The 20,019-nt window shown below is 29.5% G+C and overlaps 2 protein-coding genes across 2 annotated transcripts; one reads left to right on the top strand and one right to left on the bottom strand.

Moving 5' to 3' along the window:
* Positions 1–6,355: 6,355 nt before the first annotated feature.
* On the top strand, positions 6,356–13,127 carry AS2 (asparagine synthetase 2). The gene is made up of 13 exons (NM_001248792.2): positions 6,356–6,628; positions 8,790–8,928; positions 9,193–9,288; positions 9,793–9,934; positions 10,059–10,249; positions 10,992–11,153; positions 11,258–11,338; positions 11,427–11,648; positions 11,787–11,921; positions 12,009–12,089; positions 12,178–12,264; positions 12,364–12,471; positions 12,668–13,127. Exons 1-13 carry the CDS (start codon positions 6,549–6,551, stop codon positions 12,887–12,889), a joined length of 1,746 nt encoding a protein of 581 aa, NP_001235721.2. The 5' UTR covers positions 6,356–6,548; the 3' UTR covers positions 12,890–13,127.
* A 1,490-nt stretch (positions 13,128–14,617) lies between these two features.
* LOC100795193 (protein PMR5) lies at positions 14,618–19,812 on the bottom strand. The gene is made up of 5 exons (XM_003544841.5): positions 19,203–19,812; positions 18,780–18,951; positions 17,876–18,054; positions 17,401–17,559; positions 14,618–15,173 (listed from the first exon to the last, which is right to left on the bottom strand). Exons 1-5 carry the CDS (start codon positions 19,763–19,765, stop codon positions 14,840–14,842), a joined length of 1,407 nt encoding a protein of 468 aa, XP_003544889.4. The 5' UTR covers positions 19,766–19,812; the 3' UTR covers positions 14,618–14,839.
* Positions 19,813–20,019: the final 207 nt, after the last annotated feature.

Here is a 20,019-nt window from a genome sequence, read left to right as displayed (position 1 = left end):
AATATATATAGTTATATTTAAAATAATTTATGATAGTTTATTTTATATAATAATTATAAATAGATATATATTTGCAGACAAATTATTATTATTATTATTATTATTATTATTATTATTATTATTATTATATGACTTACATATATTAATTATATTAATAAATATTTTAAAGACAAAATGAATAAAATATAAGAAACTAAAATGCAACTTTAAGTAGTATTTAAAATGCTAAAAATTACATAAAAAGTTTATTCATATAATATTATTAATATAATCAAACAAATATTTTATCTAGTAAAAATATTAAGAATATACTAAAATGTTGGTCAAACATATCTTTAATAATTTTTCCCTTTTTCTTTTTTACCAAAAATATCACCCAACTTACAGGTTGAGATCGTACCTAGCCTTTTAATGTAAGCAAAACTTCTAATAAGTCTAACACTTCGTGTTTTTGTTTTTTGAGGGCAAAACTTAGTGTTTTGTTGATTAATGAGTATGTGCTTACTAATAATGAAAACAAAAAAAATAAATGAAAATTATAGTACGTAAAAACGCTCACGAATATTGAGTTGCGCCCGCTGCATGATTTTTGTCAAGAAATCTTCAAGTGATTATTAAAAAAAAGACTTCCTCTATTTCATCATAATTATTATATAAGAAAAAATTATCCTAAAATAATTATCATTTTAATTTTTAAATATAATATTAATTATCCTTTTCTACTTATATCTTTATAATATTAATGATGGATGATAAATTTATAAATAAATTAATAATAATAATATAAGATTAATTTTATAAAATTATTATTTTTCTTCATCTATTTATTATTTTTTATTTGTTTATTTAAAACAACCAAAGATGAAAATTATTTCGTGAGGAAGGAAGAATTGTTAAGGGATACTTTGTAATTGTAATTGAAAGATCACAATGAAAAATGGTGAAAATTTGTTAGAACCCTTTCTTGTCTTGGAAAGAGACAGCGCTCATGCACTCTTCATTATTCCATTTCTTTACGTCAATGATTAGTAATTTTACATGGTTTCTAGTAGAGTTTAATGACTTTTGTAAATAAAAAAAAAAAGGAATTTAATGACAATATATATAAAACACTTTTACATTTTCATTAATTAATAAAAAAATACTACTGATGAGACTTTTAAAATAGTTTTTTTATAAAGTTAATAAATTTATATTATACATAATATAATTTGTAATTAATGTGTATAATTCTTTTTACACTATGAGTGTGTATATAGTCCATTTTCCCAGAACTTTTTTTAGCAGTCTTTTATTGAACTCTTTTTTTTTCCAGTAGAAAGTTAATAAAGATTTGATGATCACCTCAATTTTTTTTATAAATTCTTGACTATTTTAATTTAAGCTTTCTATTTAATTTGATCTAACATCAATTATTTAATGTTGTTATTTCTCACAATAACATATTCTTTTAACTTGGACGTGTCGTCTCCTAAAATTGTTTAATGATTATATGACTACTTAAAAAATAGCATAACTAATAAAGAGAATATTATCATCTATGTGATCATATCCAATTTAAACATATTTTTTTTAAAGAATACCTATATTTTAAAGAAAAAAGTAACATATTTCTTAATAATTCATATATAATTATATGTTCTTCATTTCTTTCAGTCAATGCTCCTCTCCCTTCTTTTTCTAGTTTAACAAAAATACTCCCTTTGAAGTATATAAAAGCTGATTATTTCATTATGTGCAATTGTGTTGACATTGAGGTCACTAATCAAAGCCACGTCAGGAAAGCATTAAACCGATAGTGTCTCGGTCAAAATGTTTAATTTTAATATATTGTGAAAGCCTGAAAGCTAATCATTCGAGAGACTGAGGTTCGGTTTGTTATTTATTAAATTATATATTTTTAAATTCAATTTAGTTGTGTATAAATAGATGTCCAATCCACTTCTAATTTTTTTATTAGATTAAGTATAATATTACAAGTTAACCCTCTCTAGGGCTTAAATCATTAACGCTTAGTTTGAAACATGAAAAACTGTAAAGAAAAAAATAGCTAAAGAAGAAAACATAAATTTTCACTAACTTTTTTTTTAAAATACTGCCAACGTATTTCTTTTTGTTTAATATATAAGTACAAAAGAAAGGACATATTTACACGCAATCCATGCCAAATCTGTTTTTCTTTACACTGAGGAGAAAAAGAATAGAAGAGAGGGGAAAAAATGTTGTTTGCCCCCCACCCACCCTCGCTCTTCTTTTTACCATTATTTTGTGCATCTTATTATTGTCTTAAAGTATATATAATAAATTTCTGCATTTTACTATATATAATTTAACTAATCTATACTTTAAAATTTTATTTTAACAATAAATTTATACTAAAATTCAGTATAAAATCATTAACTAATAATTTTTACTAGTTAAAAATCATTCAATTTTCAGTTAGAGGCTTAAATGTCTTCACAAAAAAAAATATATGTTCTTTCTTTGTCTATTCTTTCTTTCATACCAAATAATGTGGGGAATTTAATTATTTTCTTATCAACTTCTTTCTATTTATACGTTTTTTTATTCCTCCTAAAACCAAGCAAATGATAAATTGAAGTATATAAATAACTTTTTGTTCATACTTTAGAAATTTCTCATTCATTTTATTTAAGTGTAAATAATCTACAAGTACATGTTTATTTACCTTGTGCTAGATTATTAAGTAAAATTAGATAAATAATCAATACTCCCTCTGTTCCAAATTGACTGATGTTTTAACATTGAAAAAAATCATATTAATTGATGTTTTCAATTTTGAATGAGACATTAAAATATTTATTCTAATTTTTCTCTCCAATAAATATTATTGTTTTGAAAGACTTAATAATACTTTTATTGAAATTAAGAAAGAAAATAATTTTTTTTAATCAAATTGTCTCCTTATAAATGTTACTAACTAGTTTGGTGTTATTTATAAGAAATAAATTGTATTTTTCTTTGATCCTAATTATAAGAAACAATGACTATTTTTCAAACTTACTCGGGGTTAAATTCATTTTTTATTATTAATTTATCGTTAACTTTATTTATAAGACATTCATTCATTTATGATTATTGGCATTAAATGTGACCATCATTTGCAATATTTAAACTAAAGATTTTTATGGAATAATATTTGAATTTATGGTAGTATTAATTAAAAATAACTAATTTAACCACCTTGTTTGGTTTTGACTATTTGTCTTATGTTTCTTGTATATAAGACAAAAGATAGTATTGTCTTGAAATACTTCTTTTTGTTAATTTGTGTGAAAAAATCTTAAATATTATTTAATTTGGAATAGAGGGAGTAATAGTACACTCACAATAATTTTTCTACAATAAAAGTTAGGTTCTAGGACAAAAACTTTAGAGTGTGTTTGGATGAGGGAATTTTAAATTCTGAGAAATTTTAAATTCTAACAATTTCAAATACTTCAATTGAAATTTTTTTATTTTTAAAATTTTGTGTTTGGATAAAAAAAATTAAAATTGTGAGGGTAAAAGAAAATAAATGCAAAGAGAAGAGAAAATATGATTGGTGTGTTTCCAAAGAAAAGAATATTGATGTGACATGGAAAGTGGCAAGGGAACGGGGACACGACTGCGTACATCATCATATCCGACCACAACATTCAGGCAACGACGCAAGGCATGTCCCAGGCCCTCTGTGCTGGTGAGCATCTCCATCGTGTGATAGGCAGCAACGACTCCTCCTCTAACTGACGGGTGCAGTTCTATGGGTCATCCTACTCCCGCATTCGATCGACGCTCCGCGAGCTCAGACATTGTTTCTTGAAGTAGAGGATCATCGGTGTGAGGGAAGAGTCGCGAATTCGAGAACGAGATTTCAGAAATTTTCAAGTGGAAGAGAGGATGGAGAGGATGAAGGTTATAAAGAAAATACACAAATGTTTTAAAAGGTTATTATATCAAGAAGAGAATTTCAATTTCTCACCTTTTAGAAGGAAATTAAAATTTCACATTTTTAGTTGTTTAAAATTCTGTTTTAAAATTTCAAAAATTTAAATTCTTTATAAAAAACATTCAAATAATGAATTTTATATTAAAGAAATTTAAATTCTCTAATAAATTATTTTTCTCGATTAAAATTTTCTATTCAAACGCACTTTTAGTGATTTGTTGAGAATGTGAATGCGAATACAAATCTCCTAAAATTGTAAACATAACTTTAGAAAGTAAATTTTTACATCTCATCATTTATCTTTAATTAGAAGTTAGCTATGCAATGATCAAACTAAATTATTAGATTATTAAAATTTTGATATCATATTATCAACAAATTTTCGTAAAAGCTCAAACAATTACCTAAAAAAACAATTAATTAACACTCAATACTTATACAATCACAAGAACTTTTAGTAGTGAGATTGTTTAGTGGTCAAATAAAGAATATAAGATATGATAAACTATCATATTATAATTTTTGGAAATATAAAATTGATTTAATGATAAAGAAAGAAAAAAAATAGAAAAATTATATATATGAATCCTCTATTAATAAAAAAATTAATAATTAATAATTAATATTTGTCGATAACAAAAATTATATTATATTTTTAATTTATTATTTAGTAACCTAATAAGATATCATATGCTTATCCTATTTATTTATCATATCTATTCATTTCTTTAGTTATCCAAAGGAAGGAGAGATGAGTTAGCTAGAAACAATTAGGATAATATAAAGTTTTTTTTTTCTTCTATTACCTTTCCCTCACACTACATAACTTCTTTAATTATACTGTTTCACCACCAACTACCTCAATTGTTTTGACTTAATATCATCATACCATTATTGACATTTGACACCATTAAATCAGCTCGATTATTCATTAATTATTTAAACTTAGATTCGTTAAATGTTTGATCAAATTTATCTGTTTAATTAAACAAATAAACTCAAACTTAAAATTAAGTTTAATTATTTAAAGGAGATAAGCCTAAATTTAACAAAGCTCTCTCTTTCTTGATTTTAATAGTATTAAAAATAAAAAAAATAGACATAGTTTCTGAATAAAACATATTTTCATATTTTTATGTTTTTTCTTTTTAAAGGTTTTTTTAATCAATTTTACTTTAAATTAGTTCTCTAAGTTAAAATTCTATTTTCTTATATGTCAACTTTTGGTACGTGTCATTTTCTTAGGCAATAAAATATTGTTGGTACATGAAGCCACTATAATCTGTTAGTGGTATTAACAGGGATAACCTTAAAATATTATATTGATATAATTATTTACAGATTTTTTAAACAAAAATTTAACTGATGCTAATATATAATTTGAAAATTAAATTATCTTAGAGGATTTCTTTTGCTTACTTTACTAGTACCTATATAGTGGAATTTTTTCTATTAATACAAACTAAATTTGAGTTTTTACAAACCCAATTTATTTAACAGTTTTTATATATTAAAGATAGTTAATGTACAGTTTTTATAATCTAAATTAAATAAATAAGTTAGAGGATCTGATTTTACAAAAATATTTTAAAAAATGTAATTATCAACCACAAAAACAGAAATTGGCACAGTTATAAATTAAACCAAAAGTTTTATAATATTTTTACATCATTCATAACGTGTGTTTCCAATAAAAACAAATTAATATGTTTTACACTTGAAATTATTTATCCATGTCTTGTGTACACATTTCAATATGAAATATACAGTCGAGATTAATTTAAATCCACATCTTAATTAACTTCAACATTTTATAATCATTTCTATCACAATCAGTTTTACTTAATTTTAAAACAAATTGACACCAAATATAGAACCCAGTAGAGTAATTAGAAGAAGAGACTTTTAATTTTAAACAAAGTTTAATTTTCATGTATGATCAATATATGATTTTTATATTATTAATTAATGAAACAATATTTTAAAATAAACTCTTTTAAATAATTTTATTTCAAAATATCATTTAATAAAATGACTTCGAATTATAACTATTTATTTTCATTATTTAAACTCGCAAATTACAAAATCCATAAGATATTTGTTGGAGACGAAGCATTTTCCAAAACGGCAGCAATCTGTACTTGTGAGAAGGTAAAACAAACAAAAACTATTAACTATATTACATACAAAAATAAAATAAAAAGCAAAAACAATCGATCACAACAACGAATCACGGTTGCACCACGTGGCGCACCATGAGAGGAGGGGATTATAGGTCCGGTACCAGCCAGTGGACGGTAACAGTACACTGAATCAAGGGAAAACGACGGCGTTTCATGGAGCTACTTGGTGGAGTCTTATCATTCATATATTATTATTTATATTTATTCATGCTATTATGCATATAAATACGTGTCTTTGGGAAGAGTCGTGTATACCAAATTGCTTAAGGTCTTCAACTTCACCCATTCATACGTGGTGTTGTTACTGCTGCTCTTTTCTCTTTTCTTTTCTCTTTAGTTCTCTCTTCCCCTTTCTTTTTCTTTTTCTTCTTCTTCTGAGCTTGTTTAAGCTTTTCTTCCATTAACATATTATCACAATGTGTGGTATTCTTGCTGTTCTTGGTTGTTCTGATGACTCTCGAGCCAAAAGGGTCCGCGTGCTTGAGCTCTCTCGCAGGCAATGAATTTATTCTTCTGTGTTTAGAGTTCGTAGTTGAGTCTAATTTCGATGCACTATAATATAAAAGTTTTTACTTGTTAAATTGATGGATGATTTTTAAGATTATTATCATAAAAATTAATAAATTTATCATATAATATCATCTAATACTAAAATTAAAACTCATAACTACATATATACTTTTCACACTTCTTAATATTAGACCAACCTTAATGATTCAAATCATACTTATTTATTAGTATATATATTTTTTAGAATTTTATAATCTTAAAAGGTGAGTTTAAAGTTAACTTAATCTTAAAAGTTAGTTTAAGGGATGAGAATTTTTTAGTTCACGTGAAACTTGAGTTTTTTTTAATACATTTCCGCACGTCTAACCTTTCTTAGGCTTGGTGTGTGATCTTTTGGATGAATCTTAAATATAATCTGATACCATCTTAAAATACAAGTTTAAGTTTAACTCAACTCAAAAACTAATTTAAGAAATAAGAATTTTCCCTTATATATTCTAAATCAATTTTATACTTATGTTTTTTCCAATAATACTTTTATTATATAACTATTTACTTTTTGTTATGAGTTAATAATTTCTTTACACATTCAATGTTAAAAACAATGCTATCTTTCGGTTAGTCTACAAACCAACCTCGTTTTAATATCATATAGTTTGGTTTTCATTAATTTGGGTGCTTTGGATTACAAGTTCATGCTGAAGAATTGATGGTACCAGCACCAGCAAATCCTTTGTTGGAAGTGATTGATTTAGATAACAAGGCACCAGTCTATTTGACAGGGTTTTGTGATAGAGTCAGTGTATGATTTGTGACATTTCAATTTGAAGAGATAATCAGTTATATTTATTTATTTTTTTTATAAAAATTAGTAAAATAGTTTTTTTTTTTAAAAAGAATAAGTATTTTGACAACATATAGAATAAATATGGGACCTAGGTGACGAAATTCATGACCTCGTTTCAACTTTCAACTGGTTCCTGGTCCGTCAAAAACTTTAAAGGAATGGATTAATCATGGTGGAGTTTGAAATTAAAATTGCTTTTTATGCTGGGACTCTTATGTCCATCAGTGAGATTTAGGATACATGACGTTGATAAGGTTAAGTGCGCAACTATGAAATAAAATATACTCTGAAGTCACTGATTGTTTATGAATAAGATAAAGTAGTGAGATGATCGATCGTGAGCTCCTGGTTGAAATTCAATTATTGGTAGTAATATTTAGTGAGAACCTTCCAAAAGTGGATGACGATTGAAAATCAAATAATTAAAAGGGATTACTTGGTCGTAGAATTATTCGATTTTATTTAATGAAAATGATTTTTCTTATTTTGTTTTTAACGCTTACACATATATGACAACAAAACATCTATTCAAAATTGTATGATTTGTGAATAAAATTTAAATTAAGTTTCAAGTTTAATAAGCATGTATTATTAGTATAAATTTTTAACATAGCATCTAATTTTAAATTATTGTTGATATAATTTTTAAGTAATTATTATAAAATATAACAAACATGCTATACATGTCAATTTATGATTGAACCTCAGTTTTAAACAACAAAAAATGTTATATATTAATGATACAAAATAATTTTACATTATTATTTAATTGTTTGATTATTTTAATATTTTTATTAATTTTTATAATAACTATTAGTACTTAAATTATGATATCAGGTTTATTGACAATATGATTTTTTTTTATGTTGAATGCATGTACTTTTTCTGTTTTTTTTAGTGTTGAATTTTTGAAAAAAAAATTATATTTATCTATCATTTGTAAAGTTTAAGATCACATTAATTATACTTTTATTTGTTTTATAATATTTAATTATTTTAAATATATATTTATTGTGGAGTGAAAAAAAATAAAAAAATAAAAAAATAAAATTTTATGAATATTTTATTATAATCAATAAAATTTATTGTCTTTTTAGATTTTTATATAACAACCTTGAAGCACACCTTAAAAGGAAGGGAGAGAGTATTATTTATTCTTAAGTTTGTTAAATTCTGCTTATTAACTTCTCAAATCAAACAATGATACATAAATATTTTCTGATATTAAATGGTTAGGGTTAATGGCATGTTACATAATTTGCATATTATTGAAATTTGTTTGTGGTTGTTGACGTCACAGATTGAAGCACCGTGGCCCTGACTGGAGTGGGCTCCATCAACATGGTGACTGCTTTTTGGCACATCAACGGTTAGCCATAGTTGATCCTGCTTCTGGGGATCAACCTCTCTTTAACGAGGACAAATCCGTCATTGTTACGGTAGACCATTGCCTAAACAACAATAATAGTTCTACACGATAGTTTTTTTTTCTCTTTCATTCATATGTTATTATGATGATATTGGCAATTTTAACGAGACAAACCCGAATCTTCTATACCATCATGATGTGTTGTTGTGAGGGTTGATGCAAAGTGTTTTGTTGTTATTTATTTATTTCAGTTATTAAATTTTGTATCTTATTGTTCTAATTTAATGGATGTAAATCATGATTGATGATAAATCGTCATATAACTTTAAAACAGGTAAATGGAGAGATTTACAACCATGAAGAGCTCAGGAAACAGCTGCCTAATCACAACTTCCGAACTGGAAGTGATTGTGATGTTATTGCACACCTGGTTAGTAATATTTAAGATTTATGTATAATAACTTCTCAATTGAGATGAATTAACTTTAACTAAGTTATTTGTATAAAGTATTTTCGACTTTAATGATCACAATGAAGATAGTTCATGTCATGGGTGCGTGCATCATGTATTAAGCAATACGACTATTTTTTTTTTTTAATGAAAATGACAGGCAAATGAATGATCAGCGTTAAAATATAAAAGTCACGTAATTTTCTTAAGTAATACATTTAAATAATTTTCAATCTTGATTATACTAATATATAATTATGATGTCAAAATTTAATACTAACCATACAGTCATGCATGAATCATTAAGATTGTTTTACTTAAACATATTTGATTATCCATTAGTCAAAAGAAGTTTTTGAAGATCATTTCTTTCATGACTGTCATTTTTTCTTAGTCTAAGCTAAAAATTGAAGCAATCAAGATTGAATATGTAGTTCTTATCAACTCATTGTTATTGATATTTGATGTTAATGTTTTCAATAGTACGAGGAACATGGAGAAGACTTTGTGGACATGCTGGATGGTATCTTCTCATTTGTTCTACTGGACACCCGTGACAACAGTTTTATAGTGGCTCGGGATGCTATTGGGGTCACTTCCTTGTACATTGGATGGGGGTTAGATGGTAATAATTCATAATATATTCAACTTTTGAATTGAATTCATGGGTTTTTAGTTTGTACTTGAATTTTGGATTGAATTGAATGGACAAAGTGTGACAAGTTTGGTACCCTCTCTGTATTCTGCAGGCTCTGTTTGGATTTCATCAGAAATGAAAGGCCTGAATGATGATTGTGAACACTTTGAGTGTTTTCCACCTGGTCACTTGTACTCTAGCAAAGAAAGAGGGTTCCGCAGATGGTACAATCCTCCTTGGTTCTCTGAGGCTATTCCATCTGCCCCTTATGATCCTCTTGTTTTAAGACACGCCTTTGAGCAGGTTTGATTCACAAAAGTCTAAGGTCATGTTTGAATAAACTTCTCTATAAACAAAAAAATAGGAAAGGAAAATTAGAAAGTAAAATTTAATAAATTTCTACTATAAAATTATTATTAGCTTATATATAAGTTAAAGTCAATTTTTGAAAAAATTAAATAGAAGAACACAAATTAGTTTATGCACAAGTTAATTTCAACTAATGGGAAATGCTTATTTTATTTTATATTTTTATTTTCTTCTCCTATAAGTGTTTATGGAGAAATTTATGCAAACAAGGCCTAAGGACAATCGGAATTGGAACTTCATGTAACTCTTAAAGTTCCTTTTTTTTGTGCAACAATTTTTGCATGAACAAAATAATCTATAGATACAATGAATCAAATGCTCAAGATAAATGTTAAATAACTTCAACAAACTTCATTAAATAGTGTGTACTATTATTTAGGTCTTAGTAACCAATGTTCTTAGGGTATTAGTTAAGAAACTAAAATGATAAAGTATTTATAATGAAGATTATAGACAATGTAAAAAAAAAGTAATGGATAATGTAATTTTATGCATTCTAATAATAATATTTTTTTTTTAATTTCTTAACTAATATCCTTAGGTTAACATTTGCCTTATTATTTTAACGCATCTTGAGTAATTGTTTGGTTGGGTCCATAGGCACTATGGTCATGCTAGAATTACTGTTTGAAAGCTTTTTCATGAATAAAGCTAACAAAAATGAATGTGATTACAGGCAGTCATAAAAAGGTTGATGACTGATGTGCCTTTTGGTGTTCTACTCTCTGGAGGTTTGGACTCTTCTTTGGTTGCATCCATCACTTCTCGTTACTTGGCCAACACAAAGGCTGCTGAGCAGTGGGGATCAAAGTTACATTCATTCTGTGTAGGCCTTGAGGTGTGCAATCTAATCAAAACTACAAATGACATTGCAAATTTAATAGTTGTTTTCATGAAATCCTTTAATATTGTATTAATCTTTTGCCATCTCATATTGAGTAGGGCTCACCAGATTTGAAGGCTGCAAAAGAGGTTGCTGACTATCTAGGCACTGTCCACCATGAGTTTACCTTCACTGTTCAGGTAACTAAATACATGAAAAAGTACTTTTCAGCTCACAATTTGGGGTCCTTCAATTTATTAATAAATAATTGATATATGGTGTGTGCAGGATGGAATAGATGCCATTGAAGATGTTATCTACCATATTGAAACATATGATGTGACTACAATTAGAGCAAGCACACCTATGTTTCTCATGTCTCGGAAGATTAAATCACTTGGTGTCAAATGGGTTATCTCAGGAGAAGGATCTGATGAGATCTTTGGAGGGTATTTGTACTTCCACAAGGCACCCAACAAGGAGGAGTTCCACAGAGAAACATGCCGCAAGGTCATAGATTTATATTGTTCATTGACATAAACAATACCTAGTGGGATAAAGCTTTGTTGTTGTTTTTGTTGTTGTATTGACATAAACAATATAAGGGGTTGAAGTTCAAGGGATAATAGTTATGTTTTTTATATGCAGATCAAAGCACTTCACCAATATGATTGCTTGCGAGCCAATAAATCAACATTTGCTTGGGGTCTAGAAGCCCGTGTACCATTTTTGGACAAGGCGTTTATCAATGCTGCAATGAGTATTGACCCTGAGTGGAAGATGGTAAGAGTAAAGAATATGATTTGGCTGGTTCATGACTTTAAAATTTTTAAGACACTTATTTAGCTGGTTTACTAATTTAATGTTCAGATAAAAAGAGATGAAGGACGAATTGAGAAGTGGATTCTGAGGAGAGCCTTTGATGATGAAGAGCATCCTTATCTGCCAAAGGTACTATGCAATTTGCTGCAATGTCTATAGATCTTTGCCAAATTAGTTGGCCAATAAAACTAACATCTAAACATTTATTTTGATGCAGCACATTTTATACAGGCAGAAAGAACAATTCAGTGATGGAGTTGGCTATAGTTGGATTGATGGCCTTAAGGCCCATGCTGCAAAACATGTATTGAATCCAACCTTTTTACTACAATTCAATGATGGGGTTTGCTATTGTCATGAAATTTATTTTGCTTATAATTGGTTCTTGTCAATTTTTCCATAGGTGACTGAAAAAATGATGCTTAATGCTGGTAACATTTACCCCCACAACACCCCAAAAACCAAGGAAGCATATTACTACAGAATGATCTTTGAGAGGTTCTTCCCTCAGGCAAGTTAATCAACCAACTCTTAATTTAGTTTCTTAAAATTTGGATTTAAGCCTAACTGAATCCCAGAAGCTAATAGGTGAGGATTGCCTCCAACATATATACACTATTTTGAACATATCACTATCCAATGTAGAATCTGTAACATAATTAAATAAGGGCTGATTCAAATGTGTGTTTGTTGATTTTGTTCTGCAGAACTCAGCTAGGCTCACTGTTCCTGGAGGAGCAAGTGTTGCATGTAGCACAGCCAAAGCTGTTGAGTGGGATGCTGCTTGGTCTAACAACCTTGATCCCTCTGGTAGAGCAGCACTTGGAGTGCACATTTCAGCCTATGAAAACCAGAACAACAAGGGTGTAGAAATTGAGAAGATAATACCTATGGATGCTGCTCCCCTTGGTGTTGCCATCCAGGGCTAATACAAAGATGTGACAAAGAATAATTTGGGCGACAATGAAGATAACTAAGCTAAAGGTGAATGAAAAATTTGCCTGCAGTGTAATTTCATCTGGGCAAAGCTTTTATAGTTTATAGTTATAAGGCTTTCTAAAAAGTGTTGCGTATTGTATTATCTTGAATGCTGTGATTTGAAGTCTTAATAAAAGTGTTTCCTTTATCAGTTCATAATGAATGCAAAGTCCATTATTTTAGGCTGTATTTTATTTCACTTTTAATTAGCTGAAGCATATTCGTCGTGTTAAGTAAAAATGACTTTGAAGTCTCAAGATACTGGATACTGAAAAGAAAACGATTCACAGTAACACAAAAAGTATGAACTCAAATTATTTGATATGTATGAGATTTTAGAAACTACTCCGTGAAATACTGGAGTATAATAAAAAATGCATATAAATTGAAAACGGACCTACACGTGAAGTAACATCACTACCTGAGAAATGAGAATTGTTAGTCAAGGCATAACATTGGAATTGGAAGAAAAAAATAGTGTTAAGTAGAATGGGTCTTGACACAGACACTAGCCAAGCCCAACTATAGCTGGACATTATGATCACAATTAAGAGCCCAAATAAATAGCAGCCTAGTTCTATGCCAGGCAGTTGCTTCCTGCATTCCAAAAATTGTTTTATGCACCAATTTAGAATTTGTTTTTTTTTTTTACCTTTCGGATTGGCCAATCCAGAAAGTTATTTTTAAAGTGCATGAAGCAATTGCCTTTTATATATCCTTGTACTCGGTGCAAAAAGTTTCTTTTTTTTTGGTGGACTAAGAAAAGTTTTATTTACTTGGTCCACTTAAGACAACCATTACCTATATACTGATCCTGCTACGTACCGGAAAGAAAAATCAACTCAGATTCTGCTACATTGCTATTGAAATGTGCCCATGAAATAGATGCCGTTTGATTTTTTGAGTGGTTATTTTATGTTTTTATTTTTATTTTTAAATTTCTAAGATCTATAAAATATGTACCGGTGGAAATTTGTCGAAACTACGTAATCTTGAATTATGTAATAATTCTCAAAGGGAGAAAATACCATATTGTCTAAAATCATATATATGTTTATGACTGATTTTTATGTGATAAGTTATTAACTATTTTTTATAAATTGAAAAATGGAGTTACGAATTATGTGTGAAAATTAACCAGATCACAAAATTCTATATCGATCTTGTAATATTTTTTCCTCCCAAGAAGGATATGCATGATGAAACAAAAATAAATGTCAAATTATGTTGCATTACAACTTGTTTGGTTTCGCTTCTTCCTGTAACTTCATCCACCAGAAGCAACAGCCAACATGTTATAACTTTCTGGGTGAGACATATTTTGAATATGGCAATATCAATGCATTAGCTTTAATAGCTTGTATCCGAAATTCCTCGTTTCATTTAGGGAATCTTACTTGAGGCAAGGTAAATCTATTTTAAAAGGTGAGGACACACTATCAATTTTAGCAGCAATCTATGACATGATTCATATTTATCTACAAATAAATTAAGAACAAGTAAAATTTTTACAAATTATGCATATGTCATAAGCAGCCAAATGTTTACTACGTGAACCCTTTTACCCTATTTCTGTCCATTGTCCAACATAAGCTGTCATTCATCCTGTAGAACGCCCTTTTGTTACATACTGAAAAGTGAAACCTTTCAAATTCAATTGATACCTTTGATAGAATTTATACTATAATAGTGTAATTCACACTTTACATTAATAGAGCAACAAAGAAACTTTTTCATTTCCTTAGCATACATAACTTCACAGTTGCAACGAGTTGCAATAATTATGCAACCCTCAATTAATGCACCACCTACTAAAGATAATTTGGTGGCAGAAACAAAACAAAAAATAAAAATAAAAATACAGTGAGTGAACAGTGTTAATTAGCTAGTAAATACATAATTTAGTAGAACAAAGCAGTGTAGAATAGTTCATTCCAAGTATCAGGCAATCCAGGAAGACACCAATGGCTGCAATCAGCTCGATTAGGGTTAGCTCTCTTTTGAGGACTCAATTCACCACTGTAAATTGAAGGGTGACCATCCTTCCTCAATGCTGATAACATTGTGATGTCCAAAAGATATGCAGGGTTTTTCATTTCTCTTATGACCATATCAACAACCCTCATCTGCTCAGGGTATGCTCCAGGGTATGTTGTGCCACTGATTGGGGCAGTTTCACCATAGCAGTTCTTTGTTGTCATCACAGTTGTCTGACCCACATTCCATTCATTTGGGCTGCATATTAGTGCCATCTAGTTAATTTGTGCTCAACTTTGTAATAAAAGCATTTAGACAAGCTTAAACAAAATAATTAAGAGCAAATTACAATATCGCCCCCTGTATATTTTCTTTGAAATTCACTCGATATCCTTATCTTTTGTTTCCATGCACTAACCTCCCTTAATTGTTTAAAATATGTTATACTGACATAAGTGCATCCTTTATTACCAAAGAAACACATAAGGGGTTGGTGTAATGTTAAAAAGGCAGAAGTATCATGTAAATTTCAAAAAAAGCAACATGTGATAAAGTGTAATCTGCTCAATAAATAATGAACTTCAAAACACAAATCATTGTTGTATTACCTTTTACTAATCAATGCTTATTAATGTCAAAGACTAAAAGGGTTAATGCTAATGCTACTCAAGTTAGTTGGAAAGTGTTGTGGAAGTGAAGCCAGCCACAGAACTAAGAAGCTGTTTTTTTTAGGTTCATACTAAAAATTATTAGAGACTCATCCATTCACTGTTGCTGACTCTGGACATCTCCATGTGCTATGTCACAGCCTTGCCCCATCGGATTATATAGCACATTTATTTTGGCCCATTTCTGATTTAAATGTATGTTGTTTGCAATTGTTGGCTTCGGATATATCTACTCAGGGGATAGAGTAGTTTTTTTCTTATGGGAAAGTGCAAGAGATAATTTTTAGAGGTACCAAAAGACACCTCATGATCATTCGTGACATGCACTAGCTAGATAAAAGAGAAATACCCCAATGGGGGAAAAAAGTATACAAGAGTTTGTTGTACTATTTTCACGTGTATGGATATTATTAATGTGATGGTGTATCATGTGTATTTTATTTCACCGACACTTTTTTTACCATGACATGCATCACGGTGATCTTGCTGCACTAGGAAAAAACCACCTCTTAAGATCTGACTGGGTTGTTGGGGGAAAGGCAATAAAAGAGCCTATATTGCAAACTCATGTGATCATAAATGACTTTGAGGCCACAAAAGAAGTACCTTTGCATAATTTTGATAGCCTTGTTTTGATAATTGAAATAACGAAACTAATAAGACTGCTATTAAGTTTGCTGTCATAATACTGTTCATATATTGATTTTGATTTTCTGTTGGGCTGAAAACATTTTCATGTTAATACATAAAAAAAGTTTTAGCTTAACTAGAAATTTCTTTAGCGTGATTTTGTTTTTGAAGAATATCTAACTGAACACTTTTAGATCCCATTAGCTAAAATGCTGTTGTTTATACAGAAAGTTCTTTATATATCTTATATAGTTTTTTTTTATCGCAGACATAATTTTTTATTTCACTTGTCTTATTCCTCTTTCTTTCTTTCTTTTGCTTTTTGCCTTTTTGTTCGGATACCACGGCTGATATAATTCCTTTTAAGCTTTAATTTGTAATTGAAATTCCGATTTATTTATATAATGGTGCACCCAGTCATGATGCAATGCTGGGAGTCTTATGCCTAAAACAACTTTGTAGGTGTTAATAACAAAAAGAGACTAATATCCAAATATGTGATAGAGGAATTTAAAGTTGTGAAGGGCAAAGTGCAGAATGATATAATTACTTGTGCGCAAATCAAGGGACTAAGAAAATGAAAATGATATGAATTACTATATAGTCAATTGTTATAAATTGTAAATCGTTAATTTTTTTTTATCAAAAATAGATTTTAGATCCATATTCAGAAAACGTGCAAGGTAGATTTCAACATGTGACAGAGACAGTACCAGTGAGTCCATAAATTTCAACCTCGAGATAGAAGACTCAACTTGCAAGAACCTTTTCGACCGAAAAACTACTTGCAATAATCTATGTGCAAGTTGTCAAGGCCTTGCCAAAAGAAGGGTCCCATTCTCACCCGTTAATGCAAATATTCATTCATTGGATAAAATGCAAATGAAGCTTGACTAGGGGAGAAATATTGGTATTTTGCTGCATGTGTCTGGTCTAATTATCAATCTTCATTTGTTTACTTTTATTAGTTATTTTGCTTCATTTTGGTTAATTTTAAGTTAAATAGAACCAAAATGTCTTTGACTCTGTTTCTTATTAGTAAACAATTTTTTTGGTGTTAATAGTTCCTATCCCAATTAAAATAATATCCAATGAAGCTCAAAAATCAAATAGTTTCTACACAATAATGCAAGAGAGAGAAGAAAACAGTTCAAGATAGTGGAGAGTCAAAGATGGAGAGTCCCTACTTGTAGTGTGTGGGAGAAATGGCCTGAAAGAACACCCTGATTTTGCTTTTATCAATATTATTGTCCACCCAATTAGCCCATGTTTTCATACCCCTTTCCAAAGCTGCTAACCGATCCATATCTGGGTAGTATTTGCCTCCCAATTCTATATAATCCCACCTGAAAGATTGCATTACTAACATTTCTGTTAACCATTAATTGAATAGCTTAATTTTTTTGTATGTGTAAAAAACTTTACATGGTCAATTAATCAATTAATCAGAAATTATTATTAATATGATTTTAAGATAATTAATGTAAAAATCAATAAATTTGTTTTCGTATGTAATGATTTGTGATTGAATAACTTTTATACTCACAAAGCATGGAAAGTACTTTAAAAAACAAAATAAATAAAACAATGACAGACCCAAAATTTCAGTTTTGAATTCTTTTTATTAGTATTTTCTTGAATAAACATACAGAAAGGGCCTACCCTTGAAGAGATCCTTGATGACTCCACCAATGCCCTGTGTTGAAAGACAGCACATCAGCACCCCTCCATGCGTCACCATTCTCATCTACCTTTTCTAGCCTCAGAATTCTCTTCCCTTGGATCACATCCACATCCACCAAATAAGGAGCTCTGTAAAATGAAATGCTCACACCATAGTCCTGCACACATACCATATGAAACCCAGTTTAGACCTCTTCTCTAAAATGCTTTTTTACTCTGCATGGTCTATGTATTATTCTAACTTCTGAGGGCAAAGCATGAAGATGATGTGGCTGCAGTTTGCATCAACTTGACAAATTAAATACCTCACAACACTTTGGGTCCCCTCACACCGATTTTTAAATAGACAGCTACATCTCATGTTCCAATTGAGACTATCTTACAATCACCTTTTCAACAGATTCTTGTCCTATTACAAAATATATGACCCTACCCACCATGGTTTTTAATGAAACTTAACAAAGTGGAAAAAAACAAACAATTTAGTGAATTTAGTGCTGGAAAAATATGTTGTTCTTACCTCTTATTGACCTACCAAAATCTGAATCTTACCCAGAAAAGAATTAGGTAAGTGGCATTATACTCCAGGGTCATGTTTGGATAAATTTCTCAATAAATACTTTTAGAAAAAAAAATAAGAAGGTAAAATAAATTAATCTTTTTTCGGAAGTTAAAATTAACTCAGGGATAAATAAGTTGAATGAGAGAGTTTCAATTGAAGTTCATAAGTTGTTTTTTAACTCAGCTTAATTCATTTTATCTCCTTATTTCTTCTTCAGTAAGTGTTTGTATCCAAATAGGACCTAAATCTTACTGGAAATGGAAATGTCAAGTATTGTCATGATTACTTATTTACTGCTCAGAAAAAATTGATTGGACTCACCAAGAATCTGAAGACTGAAAGAGGATCTCCCCTGACCATATGTGTTTGTGCCTGAGGTGCTGCAGCTGATAGCATACAAATCAAAGACTGCCATTGGTTCCTTCCCAACGAGTCACCGACAAACATCACGGTTTTGCCTTTCATATTCAGCAGAAACTCAACCCCATTGAACCTACCATGACATATTAATAAATGCCACAAAACCATTCGGATTATGCTTAGCATACATACATACACACTAACATTACAACAACAATAAAGACTAATCTCTCATAATGAGATTGGTTACATGGATCACACGATACCATTCGACTTAGTTAAAAACCAAAACTTCAGAAACACCGACACCGACACTAATACTAACACATTATTTTAGGACACATTTTCTTAATGTGGTGTCGTGTCTAATGTTGTTGTTTGTACCTTGGGAGTTCACAATCGACGGGCTTCCAACGGTATTTGAGGTAATCAGAATCGGGTCGACCGTACATTTGGCAATTGAATTCTGGGTCTATGATAGGGCAGCTAGAAGATTGGTAAAGAGGGTATCCTTCAGTTTCATCACGGACCCAAGCACCCTCAAACAATGAACAAATGCTTTGGTTGGTTTTTTGGACCATTGGTCTCTGATTGTTCACATGGTTGTGCTTATGTTTCATGCTTAACAGCACAGCAGAAGAAGCTACTTGGCATTGAAGAGAAACTACTAGGACAAGAAGAGACAAAAATAAGGCCAAAAGACCACAAGAGTTTTGAGAACAACGAAGGGCCATTGCAGAATCTAATAAACTAGTAAGAGAGAACTGAAGAAAGGTGAAAGCAGAAAGGCACAAACAGAGAAACAAAAGTAGTAGTAACTGTATTGAAATGTAGATATAATAAGAGTGGGGAAGTGGGGCTATGAGGTTTAATTTGTCAAAAAATCTAAAGAAAATTTGGAAATGGGGTTTTGTTGTGTGCATGTGAAGGTGGATGAACGTGGTCATGAATCATGATGATGCAACCTTTTAACGCGGTTCAGTAAAATTTATTAAGTGGAATATTGTGCTAATCAAAAGGTTGTTTTTACCCTCGGGTTCATATTAGTGAAGTCACATGAAGGGGACTAAAAATAGTATTTATTAAATTGCTATATATAGTAGCTTTGAATGCTTGTTAAATTTTTATGTATGTTCCGGAAATACCATCAAAACTTTTTATATTTATACCAATTTTACAGTACTTTTCTTTATAGGGGAGA

This window comes from Glycine max, chromosome 14, assembly GCF_000004515.6.
Source record: "Glycine max cultivar Williams 82 chromosome 14, Glycine_max_v4.0, whole genome shotgun sequence".
NCBI classification, from domain to species: Eukaryota; Viridiplantae; Streptophyta; class Magnoliopsida; order Fabales; family Fabaceae; genus Glycine; species Glycine max.
This window is presented reverse-complemented; position numbering and strand designations above follow the sequence as displayed.